We start from the raw sequence: 12,976 nt of genomic DNA, 5'->3' as shown, positions 1-12,976 counted from the left end.
TTACCACTATTGCAAAACAATGAGATCAATGCAAAAGGCTTGTAAATGTGGATGAAAAGATATTGAAATAAAGTAATGTCACATCACAAGTTAGCTATTTTTCAAACATTTTTAATTTTAAACCAGTTTTCAAAAAATGTCAAAGAAAGTACATTTAAAAAATTGCACAAATATTACAACTGACCTAAACATCAACAAATTCAGAAAGGAAAAACACAAATTTCATGATTAAGAATATCAGAACACACTACAGAGAGAATAAAAAAAAAATTACCAGAACTAAAACAAAAACAATTATTTTAACAACATACAACACAAAACATGAGCAACAAGGTAATACATGTTGAAGTGGAGTAAATACTGGTCCCACATTGAAATAAAGTCTTATTTGGACAAAAGAGAATTTCCCATTAGTAAGGCCGGTCTCTGCGGTCATGTCTGTGTTCACCTCTGAAAAACACATAACATAGGCACTGAAATACATTTTCACTGGTGAACATTGTACAGTATACTGAAAATCAGTTTTCTACTAAATAACATTTTAAGATGTGTGAGAATGCGAATCATCAGTAATTTCACCTCGAGTCCATCTTGCCGGGTCCAAATTCTCCTCTGAAGCCCCCTCGATCGCCACCACGGCCACGGAAACCACCTCGATCAAAACTGCCTCTGCCTCCACCAAAACCACCTACAAAAACAGGGACATTAAAGCAGCAATCCACTGTCTGAGTTCACTAAGGCTATGTTCACACTGTCAGTTTTTGGGATTGACAACCGCATTTTCTTGACGAGAGCGGCTCCGGTGGAAAACTGATGGGATCTAAAAATTTCAGGTGACAGACACGCAGCTCATTTCTCCGTCACTGTAAGTTACCGAAAACACGTAACACACGGTAAACACGCGTTTGTGCGGCAGAGCGGCTCTCTCTCGCACTGTATGACGTGACAGACAACTAGTTGTCCAGTCCTGTTCCGTTCACACAGCGCGTGTGTTCCGAGAATGCGGTTGAGTCCTGAAAATTTACAGGTGTGAGTTTGGTTACAGAATACAGTTGTCACACGTGTAAATAACCGAACTGTGTGTAAAGGAGGACTCAAATACAGGACTGACAACCGTATTCTGCTGCTGTGTGAACTAAGTCACCTACGACTCCAGCATCTTGTTTTTTTTTGCAGAAATGTTTCTCTTTACCTTCCATCGGTGGCATTCCTCCTCTACTTCCTTCCGGTTTGGGAGCTTTGCACTGATTGCACTCATTTCGCCATGAGAAGTTCAAATTACCACAAGTTCTGCCCACACACACAAGATAAAAGCTCAGAAAATATGAATGTGAAGTCACATTTATTTACATAGCGCTAAACTCACAATATGCATTGTTAAATCTGCCAGTTGAGATTTGCTATAGTATATAATGCTTTACATGAGTGCACTGTACATCATTTGTATTATGTAACTGTAAACACTTCACAATTTGTTAAAAGTTTACAAAACACTTACGGGTTTGAACATTTCCAGTCTCCTGCTCTTTGCTGGCCACCACCACCACCGCCGCCGTTGCTGCCATTGTTGCCTGGGAAACCACCACCACCTCTTCCACCCCCAAATCCCCCACGGCCCATTGGCCCTGCAAAAGGAGAAGAAAACCATATCAGGAAAACAAAACAGACTAAAAGAAAAGGAGATAACTTAAAATACCACAGAGAGATCAAACCTTACCACCTCGACCACCTCTCATGCCACCACTGCCGCATCCAAATTCAACTCTGCGAGTAGCGAAGGACACCTTGATAGGATTTCCACTAAAATCTTTACCTGAGGAGGAAAGATGTATGTGACTTAGACATCCAGGAAATAAAAAAATGCAATAAGACTAACAGACTCCAACCTTGTTTTAGAGAAAAGGCATTAGTGTGATCTACTTCAACATACCATCAAACCAATCAATGGCTGCTTTTGCAGAAGGAGGGTCATCAAAGGAAACAGTAGCCTCCCCTTTAAGCTTTCCTGTCTCTCGGTCTGTGTACAGATTTATCATGGGTAATCCTGTTTTCTTATTGACCTGTGTGAGAAAATAAAACAACATTAAGACAAGCAGTACTACGCTAAGATAGCTGCTGCACAATGGGAATTTTCTCTTGCTTTTCCACCTTGATGATGCCGATCTGTTTGAAGAAATCTGCTACTGACTCAACAGTATAGTCGTCTCCGAGACCTTGCACAAAGATGGTGTTGTTGTCAGAGTTATCCTGCACTGTAAAAAAAAAAAATTCAGAAATGTATAATCAGGCTTAAAAACGGTCTAATAATGCAAGTAATAAACGATTACGTTAGTTTCCGTATTTGACTTACTATTGGGCCCACCAGCTCCATGATCCCTGGGCCCTTTGAAGTGAAAGGAACAGTCATTAATATTACATATGTACACAAATACACAAATACACAATTTACACACACACACATTACTCATTCTTAATCCTTTGACTTTCATTTTTGGGGTCATATACTTCTGGACCATAAATTATATATAATGTATGCTCCAAATATAGAAAACAGGACCTGATGCAAAACTGTAGCAGGATATTTGAGAGAACACCACAAGCACCAACCAACACTACACATTTTCAAAACTGACGAAAACTGGCCAACATTTGAATAAGTCCAAGGTCTCAAGTGGAAGACTCTTTCCTCCCATACCGATAATTGTAGCTCGATTTATACTCGTAGGCAATCCGAAATACATATCAGACAACTCCATGTACTGGCTTTTTGTCTCTCATTTTATGGAAAGCAGCAAACCATGCCATAACCGTCTAGTTCAAACCCCTGCAACCATACTTTTACAGTCTGCTTTGCAAAGAGTGGCTACTGTTTTTTTGTTGTTGTTCTTGTCATATTCAAAGTAGGTATTCAAATTTAAAACATGCATAGCTAATAAGGACAATTTTTAATATTCCAATTTAAAATACCACTGAATACTACTTTGCAACCAGTATTGTTCACCTTTTTTAATGAGTATCTCCATTAGCACTGAACATCACTGTAATAAGTGATATTAGGACACATTACATCAATGACCATACGTTCATAGACCATTTGATAAGGCTCTCATTTTCCATCCCACAAAAGCAGATTTCCAAACGGTCAGACACTGGGTTGTCATTGCTTTTGCTCGGAGTACATCTAGACATTAGATTTTCCCAGGTTAAGCAACCATTTTTCACAACTTTTATATAACTGGAAGTAATTTGGCAAACCATTAGAAGTGTTACCAACACCACTGATGTTTTCAAGAGATTCATTACGACGATCAATGATGAACCACCATCTTAAACATTTTACCAGTCTAATCCAAAGATATCAACAAGAATAATACTGAAACCCAAATGGTGTATTTTCATTATTAGAAAATACGACCATAACTCACTTTATTAGAAATAGACAGATGTTCCTTAACCCCAAAGTGTAGCTGGCTTTGAAATCACCTTTAGGTTCACCATACAAACCGCCATCTTCAGCAAATATTCCTTCCATACAAACCCACACAATTTTCACTGGATCTAGCTTCATATCAAATTTGGGCTAGCCAGATAAGTTTCAACACCTTATTATACCTTTAGATGCCGTTTGACGTAGTTACCAGTTTAAAACACTGTAGAGAACACACTGTAAAACCGAACAGTCAATTTAATTAAATAAAATGAGTTAACTTCACTCAAATAATAATGAAAGTTAATTGGACTTAACTGAAATAAGTTCAGTAAATTTAAAATGTTGTTGTAGTAAGGTGAACTTAAAATGATTGCGTTTTCTAGTTCCCAGCATGCTTTGCATCAGACAACAAAGAGAAATTAAGTGTTATTTTGTGTTTTTACACAAGATTAACAGAGAGACATAAGTTAGTACTTAAATGTAGTGTTATGTTAGAATTTACATAGGTTTCTGTTATGTTGGTTTTGTAGTGTTACCGTTGTGGTGAAGAGTAGAGCCTGTGGTTAGGTTGAGGATGGACAGCAAAACTTAAAGACTATTTATACTGCATATTGTTTGACTATTTATATGCAAGTATTGCGAGTCTTTTTGATTACTACATTAGTACGTGCCAGTGTGCTGTTGCTAACTAGCACTTAACTATAAAGATCTGAATGAATGTGCTGTTAATGGAAGCAAGTTGTATATAATTTATCATAGTGTTGAGTGGGGTGGGATCATGGAAGTGAGGCTTGGCTCCCCCCCCCCCCGCCACCCCCCCCCCCCCCCCCCCCCAACTTGTCAAAAAAATTTAAACTCTACCAACTTAAAAAAATGGTGTTTGTTTCCTCAAATGTTTTGAGTATTCTTAACTTATCAGGTTTTACAGTGCACAAGCATGATGGGTTCCAGCTTTTTAAACAATTATGAAAATGTTGTTCATATATATTGTGAATATGCCATGTAATGTTGACTCCTTCCATCTCCAGGTCTCCATTACTGTTGTTTTAAACCATTTACTTTTGTGTGTTGAATTACTCCATCAGGACCTTCATCAGACCAGTAAAGCACTAAAACCACCTGACACAAATGCATTTATACAACCTCCAGAAGCAGTTGTTGGCCACATGAATCCACCTTTTATAAAGCAAAAGTGCTCACACTAGAAGTTGGGTGCAACAAAGAGAGAAATTTCTATTTAAAAAATTGAAAAAACATTTCTAGGAAAATTCCAAAAAAACTGGCCACGCAAAATAAAAATCAGCAAACGTTACAGGAATTTTTCATTTACGTTTGATGAACATTTTTTAATATTAAACATGCTCCCAGACTTCTGGAGGCATTACATGCAGTACAGCTGATAAAGTTATGTGCACATCACTTTTACTGTCCAGTCATCACAAAACAATACTGCCACAGTAGGTGCAAGCATTGAAAAAGTCTTTTTTGCAACACAACTGACTTTTATTTATTTTTTTGCATATCTAAAGAATGGTGCCTAGTTCGATCCATAGGGAGCACATATTGACAAACAAAAATGCATACCTTAATTGCATTGTAAGCCGCTTTTTTATGAGTGCATAAACAGATGAACAACAACAATCCATTTGGAGTCACATGCTTTTGGACTGTAAGATGTAACTGCCAAAACTAACACATATCAATCATTTTTCACCATATTTCAGAATCTGCTCAATAAGATTCCCGTTCCAACGATTCACAGTGCAAACTCTGGAGAACACAGATTTTCTGAGCACACTAAAAATCACTAAATATTTATTCTATATTTTTCCTTATATTGAGAATATTTTCTCAAGTGTGTAGCGACATTAACAAGAGAGTATTGTAAAATTCTCTAATATCTTCTGTTGCGTTCCACAGAAGAAAAAGTCATTTAGACTTGGAACAACATGAAAAAGTAAAGTATGGTAAAGTAAATTACAGAATTCTAATTTTCAAGTAAAATATCTCTAAGATTTTTTACTATGATGGTTTTCAGATGAGTTTGTATTTCTTCCTTAACCATCCATAATGAGCATGCTGTTGCTAAACGTATTAAAGTGTAATTGTTTACCACACACACACACACCAAGTGGTTACCACATTCTTTTCAGTGTATTCTTTTACAAAATATAAGGCAAGTTTCTCCGTGACACGACCAGAAGCCCACTCCTCCCTCTTTGACCAGGCTCTCTTTAAACCTTGTTAAAAGAGAGTTCCTTGTTTAAAGAGTTTGTCACTTACCACCAAACTTATTGAATCCTCCACGATCGTCCATTCTGACGGAGAAGGAGAGAAGCAAGACGAATTGAAGGTTGATGAGGGTAGTGCCCCAATTCACTCGAGGCTGGAAAGGCCCCACCCATCTCCATCATATTTTCGACAAGATTCCCATTGCCCCCTTTCCCTGTTGTCCCCCCTCACTAGGTTCACCTTTCCTTACAACCCATAAGGGCTTCTTGAAACCCTTCTGATATTTCCTTCCCAAAGTCATGCAGGCCCCTATTTCGAACTATTTGGCCTATTTTTCTAAAAAAAAAAAAATTACCATATACTTTTTACAGTGCAGATTTGCAGTGCTTCAGTGAACTCAATCATTTTCTTTCTCCAAATCAGTTATTTTATTTTATCAGATCGAAGGCACATCTTTAGCCAAAGACCTTCAACCAAACAGTATCCATGTTCGGTTACTTTGGACAGAAACTGCAAACACTGCATTCAGTTTTGCATTTAAACTAATAAACTTAACAGATATGAGCACTTTTGGATTAATCCAACTGTTTTAGGATCCCTTTAAGATTTGAAATGATCTTTAAACATTCCCTAATGAAAAAACTTTTTTTTAATATAGTCACACGTGCCTAATTTATTCTTGACTAATCTTTCCCAGTTCTCTAGAGTGCTGTGTTTGTTTTATCTTCTTCAAAAGGAAAAGCCTAAATCACTGCACCTTGTAGAAAACAGCCTAGGAGGAGATTTAAAGATTCATTAAAGCATTGCAACACACAATAATCCTGTAGGAGAGGATGGAGAAGATTTAGAGAACAGGTGTTTTTACATGACAGCACCTTAAGGTGTGGACCAGAATGTGGGATCACAGCCAGATGGGATTTATCATCTGCTGCTTCAAATAATTATTTTAACCTTAACCTGCCCATTAATACAATTTTGGTGTGTTTGTGAAAGACTAAGTTATTGATAGTTTGAATGCGCCAATACAATTTTTTTTGGTATCTAGGGGGAAAAAAATGCAGCAGAAGCAGAAACAAGCAAGCGTTTTAGCACTCTAACACTCATGTCCTCACTTTCAGGTAGCGTTTTAAAGAGGGTTTATTTTTTCTTTCATTAAACAATTCCAAATCAATTCACTCCAATTAAGTCAAGCACCTCAATGCTACTTGTGAAATTCTAAAAATAAATAAATAAATGAAAATCTAGGAAAGCAAAATCAATACAGTCGTTCACAATACTCTGCATGTTAACTTTTTTTAACTGTATCAGAACATATTAACATAGCATCGAACCCGAACACCATTGTCAGTGCAACCCTACTTATAACTTACTTGAAAACTAAAACATAATAAAAGCATTACTGATAAAATGAGAAATCATAATGAAAGCAATGTACTATACTAACACTACATGTAAACAAAATGTCAATAAAACCTAAAAATATAATGAATTATAACATTAGTAAACTCCTGGTCACAATGTGCAATGTAGACGTGTGAAGGCAAACATGTGATGTGATGCACTCCCACAGACAAGTAGTAAAATGATCAACTTATTGTCACTGGACAAGTCACGTCCAAACCCATAATGCATTCCTTTTTTTCCACTGATAAGTCAACAACAGACAGATTTTATTATTTAAGACCTGGTCATTTATTGCAACTTGCGTTTAGTTTTTGTTTAATTTTATGTGAACCTTTGGCTGGTTCCATCTTGTGAAGGGTGAAGACATGGAAATATTCAGCACACTGGCACCAACTTAACATCATGTATCATTTTAGGTAAATATATGTATACGAGAACCACCAATAAATCAAACACCAGACCATTCTGGCTCATAATTGGATGATCTATTTGTATAGAGTTTAACTCCATATTAATGTTTTAAGTAGACCGTAAATTTACATCAGAATTCAAGACATTTTAACGCTAGTTAATCAAGGTCTAGGCCACCATTTACTTTCAGCCCAGACAGTTGATATGGTGTAACACCTTTGGCTCCATTTGAACCTTTTACCTGTTACTTTTTCCCTAAATGAAACGCTGATGCATACAGGTGGACTTTATGTGGTGAAGGTGATGAGAAAAGTGCGTGACATGAATATTTGCTTACCCCATTGCTCCTCTGTCACGGGGTCCTCCACGACCACCTCTGTCAAACCCACCCACTCCTTGACCGCCAAAGCCACCTCCACGACCACCTCTACCATCCTGACTATATCCACCATCCTGACCACCATAGCCGCCGTCTCCACCACCACCACTCATTGGCGAGGCATCTTGGTTGTAATCTAGAATAGAAATACAATGACAATGAAATACATCATATGTCTGGTCTGCCCTAAACATTAAAGCCTTGCACTGTATTGGCACTTTGAAATAACTTTTCTTAGTAGAAATGTATGACATGTTGACACCATATGGGTTATCAGCTGATCTTAGAGACTGTTCTAGTTTATCTGTATTGGTCGATATTTATTGACCAATACTGGATAACAAACTGTGCATGCTCATTTCCTCTGTTTTTACATAGATCACAGACTTTGGCACAGATTTTTGCCCCGACTTACAGTCTGCATGTTTGAGTTGACAGATTTCACAGAAAATCACACAATGTATGATGGGCACAGACTCTGTGTTTTTTCCAAACCATGATTCAAACCAGTCATTATATTTCAAACATAGATGATATTTTGAGCTAAATTTTACTATAAATTTTGCAACACGGTGCACATTTCTATGTGAATTTGTGTTCAGAACAACTTGAAAGCATGGTAATGTGTGTAAAATCTGTGTTTAGAATTAATTGTTTTGTTCTACAACAAACAACTGAAACAAATTTTAAGCCACAGGGCTTTAAAAAAAAAAAAGAAGAGCAAGTTGCTTGTTAACAAGTTTCTAAATAAGAAAAATGTAAATTCTATTTCTGGAATTTTGGACTACAAACTGAACAGCTCTATTTCCTATTACCTTCAAACTTCTATATGACGACTTGCCAAACTAATCTCTCAAGCTCACCTCCCTGTCCGTACTGATTTTGTTGCCCATAGTTTTGAGCTGGAGGAGAGCTGTAGTTTGGAGATTGGTTGTAAGGCCCTCCTCCATGCTGAGAGGACTGGTGTTGTCCCCCACTACCCCCGTATCCACTGCTCTGTCCTCCACTGCCCCCATATCCTCCAGACTGATCCCCACCCTGCTGCTGTTGGTGCTGCTGACCATTGCCATAGTTACTGAAACACAAAATGGGTTTAACACATTCTAATCAACATCCTCACATTCTGGTCACTAAAAAAAAAAAACATTGAGCGCAAGCATTATCTTTAACAAAACTAGATTTTAGACACATTGTCATCCAGATTGACAGCTGAAATCTCACCTAGAGGCAGATGGAGGAGCAGACTCATGCTGCTTATAGCCTGAATAAGAGGACTGCTGGTTGTAGCTTCCACTTTGAGCTGGAGGAGGCTGGCTGCTGTTATTGTAGCCTCCAGAGCTGTATGACTGACTGGACTGATTATAGCCCTGAGAGGGGGGCCGAGACCCAAATCCTCCTATAAAAAGACAAGAATTTATATATGATAGCAAAAGATGGCCTATTCGCAACATTTGCGGTATAATTAGAAGTATTAATGAGTATTACCTGATTGGGACTGTCCATAGCTGGAACTGTATCCACCCAGATTATAAGCAGAGCTGCTCTCTGAGTTTTGGTTGTATCCTCCATAGCTCTGCTGGTTGTAATTTTGGCCAGAGGGTTGACTGTAACTCTGGCTGGACTGTCCTCCATAGCCACCGTAACTGGACACAACACAATGAATTCATTATCTTAAACATAAATGTGAGCAATCGTTCAATATTGCGATGACACTTTGGGAAAGATGCATTGAACTTACCCATGGCTTGAGGTTTGGGCATAATCTAAAGGGGAAAGACAATGTTAGTTATTGATGGTGGCTGTTTTTTGTTTTTGCAATTTACAAGTATTTGCAAGATCAAAAATCAGTCTACACTGGCCTTAGGGAGAGATTACCAGTCATTTCCAAAATGAACTGTCATTATTTATTCCCCCTCACGTCATTCTAAACCTATATGGCTGTCTTCTTAGGAAATGTCTCTTTTTTTGTCCATACAACAGAAGTCAGCAGTAACCAAAACAACTTTTTTTGGTTGAACTATTCCTTTAATACAACTAAACAAGCTCCCGTTTCTTAAAAAACGAACCGTCTTGACTCACATAATTCATTAATCGTAAAGGGAGCTGTCGTGTTTTCTTTATGATGATGCACGCATAATCAGCTTTAGCATGTAGTTATTTATTAACACTTTTCAGCTACGCAACATGAGTGCTAACTCCTCAGCAGTAAAACACACAACCCAACATGCCTGATTTGCATTACCTATACTGACAGGTGATACAGCCAATAGGAACAGAGAATACGTTGTTTCTGACATATGATTGGCTGAGCCAAACGTAAGAATACTACATCCCCTTTCTTATAAAATAATACAACAAAGTACAAAATTCTGTGTAGCATATTAAGTAAAAAAAAGAATTCCGTTTTCAAATTATATGCACACTAGTAGAAGGGGAGGCGTAAGAAACGGTAACGCCCAAAGACCGTGTTGAAAGTAGTTAGTCTTGATGACTCCTCAGTGAGCTTAATGGCCCAATAACCCGATCTGGCATCTAGAACGCTAAAATATTTGGCACCAGCGAGCTTGGATGTTATATCTTCAAGAATGGGTAAAGGGTAGTGAGGTCGGTTAATGGCCTTGTTAAGGTCCCTTGGGTCCAGGCACACTCTCAGCTGACCTGTGCGTGGTTTTTCGGCAACAACCATGGAGTTGACCCATTCGGTTGGCTCTGTGACTTTAACGATAACACCCTGTCTTTCCATGCTCTCAAGTTCCTCTTTAAGACGGCTGCGTAATGCAAGAGGAATACATCTGGGTGGATGAACTACTGGGGTTGCATGCGAATTTGTAACGTGCAAATATCACATTCGCTTTGGGCTCAACGTATGTTGTGAAGCGGTCGTAATAGGACTTTAAGATCTTTGCTTCATCTGCAGACAGTGACCATGTATTAAAAATGTCTCTGCCCTTTTCTCCGACCCATAGGAGAAGATAACTAAATTTTTCATCCTCACCCTTTTGCTTTAGGGGTCCGCTGAACATTAACTCTGCGTGCTGCTGAAATTTGCGCCATGACTCGGGCAGGTTAGTTGCTTCCCAGTTCATCGTGGGCATTGGGACTCCGGCAGCATCCATCTTTTCTATATATCATCCGTTCACTCTGACACCATGTCGTGTTTTCTTTATGATGATGCACGCATAATCAGCTTTAGCATGTAGTTATTTATTAACACTTTTCAGCTACGCAACATGAGTGCTAACTCCTCAGCAGTAAAACACACAACCCAACATGCCTGATTTGCATTACCTATACTGACAGGTGATACAGCCAATAGGAACAGAGAACACGTTGTTTCTGACATATGATTGGCTGAGCCAAACGTAAGAATACTACAGGAGCGTCCCAGTTTCTGTCGCGTCGCTAGGAGTGTAAATGGGGTGTAACATTTTTAATTAAAACGGAATTTAAATCGATGTATAGAGTGCTCGGACGCAAATATAGGTCAGTAGAACAAGCTGGTTTAAAAAAAAACTGAAAGCGTTGCAAACAAAATGGCGGATGCCGACATGTTCTTCGTTTTTCCTTTTCACAAATAACCCATAAATGCTTCAAATACGTCTATCGCTTCAGTAACATGTGCATAAGATCACTAAATGTCCTCACCATGTGCGAGTGACCCAGAAAGAAAATCTGGGGGAAATTACGAGGTGCGTTTTGCATCAGATGCTGTTTTGGCAAATCCTATATCGACTATAATAAAACGCGAAATCATATTGCATTGGCCGAATCTTACCATTTGACCCCATAATCGCGCGTGAAATCCTTTTAGGAGCTTGAGCAGAAGACCACCGTAAGCAATGCTGCAGCCTATGAATTGTACCTGCTTCTTCTTCTTTCAGGTTTAATGGCGGTTGGCAACTCATCTCAAAGGTGCATTACCGCCACCTACTAGACTGGAGTGTGGGCATTAGACTGACATCAAAGGAGTGGAAGAAGAAAAAATAAAAATAAAATAAAATAGAATAAACAAAATTTCCCTATTAAATTCTTTCACTTAACCCAGTGTTTTTCAAAAATAGCATTAATAAATTGCATATTCTCCCAGATGTTTTCCCTAATAAATGCTCAAGTGTCATGCTTTGTTCATCCATTTGTGCCTTTAATTCTGCCCTATCTTCTTCATATTTTTGCAGTCTAACCGTATATGCTTCACTGTCTCTTGTACATTACAATAAGTGCATAATCCAGTGGGATGTTTTCCTATTCTGTGCAGTGTTGTCTTTAAACCAGTGTGCCCCATTCTAAGACGTGAGACTAACATCTCCTCCCTTGGGCTTCTGCCCTTCCTCATGCTTGTGACTACTTGATTTTGTATACTGTATAAATGACGTCCTGTATCCGCTGTGTTCCAATATTCCTGCCATATTTTAAGTGAATGTTGCTTTATGATGGTTTTGACCTCTGCTCTACTTATTGGTACGTGTACATCTACTGTTTCATGCTTTGTAGAGTTTTTTGCTAGCATAAAAATTGTACCTGCTCCTAGTCGAATGTGCTGTTGTGTGACATGAGACTAAATTAACTCCTCCTCCTCCCAGAGGCCCTCCCCGACTAATGTTTAGTGCTAACTGCTAACAACAGTGGTCTGCTTTTCTTGTCACGGAGAGAAAAGCTACTGGATGAATTACTTCAGGGGTTATTAAATAATATCTGGATGCAGCCATATGTGGTAAAAGGTCTCCAGCGTGCATGTATGTATAGCGCTGTGATTTTAATTGAATCATGTTGCAAAACGGACCAAATGCAGTGTAATGTTCAATAAAGGCAGAAAACCGCAAACTGCTCGTCTGAATTTATTTATTATACGTTTAGACATAATGAAGAACAATGGAATTATACAATAATTACACGACTTGTGTCGTTATGGCAGCTTGTTTCCGCCATGGAATAAAAATAAAAGTAATTTGCAGCTTTTTATCTTGCAATTCGGACTTTTTTTCTTCTCAGAATTGCGAGATATAATCAATGCGAGTTATAAACTTTATAACTCACAAATCTTTGCGTTGTGTTTAGCTATATCTTGCAATTCTGAGAAAAAAAGTCAGAATTGTGGAATAAAAAGTCGCTATTTATTTATT

General features: G+C 38.2%; 1 protein-coding gene across 3 annotated transcripts; it reads right to left on the bottom strand.

Moving 5' to 3' along the window:
• Positions 1-278: 278 nt before the first annotated feature.
• LOC107554122 (RNA-binding protein FUS-like) lies at positions 279-11,704 on the bottom strand. Of its 3 annotated transcripts, none has more exons than XM_016236528.1 (15): positions 11,632-11,704; positions 9,595-9,619; positions 9,342-9,499; positions 9,078-9,252; positions 8,720-8,931; positions 7,815-7,992; positions 5,714-5,748; positions 2,351-2,383; positions 2,149-2,252; positions 1,931-2,060; positions 1,718-1,813; positions 1,499-1,625; positions 1,193-1,290; positions 580-688; positions 279-450 (listed from the first exon to the last, which is right to left on the bottom strand). In XM_016236528.1, exons 1-15 carry the CDS (start codon positions 11,642-11,644, stop codon positions 411-413), a joined length of 1,533 nt encoding a protein of 510 aa, XP_016092014.1. In that variant the 5' UTR covers positions 11,645-11,704; the 3' UTR covers positions 279-410. The 3 variants fall into 3 exon arrangements, with proteins under 3 accessions (XP_016092014.1, XP_016092013.1, XP_016092015.1); XM_016236527.1 differs by lacking the exon at positions 11,632-11,704 and adding an exon at positions 10,852-11,171; XM_016236529.1 differs by lacking the exons at positions 279-450; positions 580-688; positions 11,632-11,704 and adding an exon at positions 10,852-11,171 and having other exon boundaries at positions 1,199-1,290; positions 1,713-1,813.
• Between the last annotated feature and the right edge of the window lie 1,272 nt (positions 11,705-12,976).

Source organism: Sinocyclocheilus grahami, unplaced genomic scaffold (genome assembly GCF_001515645.1).
Source record: "Sinocyclocheilus grahami isolate Dianchi unplaced genomic scaffold, SAMN03320097.WGS_v1.1 scaffold491.1, whole genome shotgun sequence".
Classification (NCBI taxonomy): domain Eukaryota; kingdom Metazoa; phylum Chordata; class Actinopteri; order Cypriniformes; family Cyprinidae; genus Sinocyclocheilus; species Sinocyclocheilus grahami.
The sequence above is the reverse complement of the archived record's forward strand: the minus strand, read 5'-3'. Positions and strand labels throughout refer to the sequence as shown.

Coding starts and splice junctions, on each gene's coding strand:
- LOC107554122 (XM_016236527.1), bottom strand. CDS start 10,972: ATGGATGCTGCCGGAGTCCCAATGCCCACGATGAACTGGGAAGCAACT. Junction 1,291..1,498: donor GACTGGAAATGTTCAAACCC/GTAAGTGTTTTG, acceptor GTGTGTGGGCAG/AACTTGTGGTAATTTGAACT. Junction 451..579: donor CCCGGCAAGATGGACTCGAG/GTGAAATTACTG, acceptor TGTGTTTTTCAG/AGGTGAACACAGACATGACC.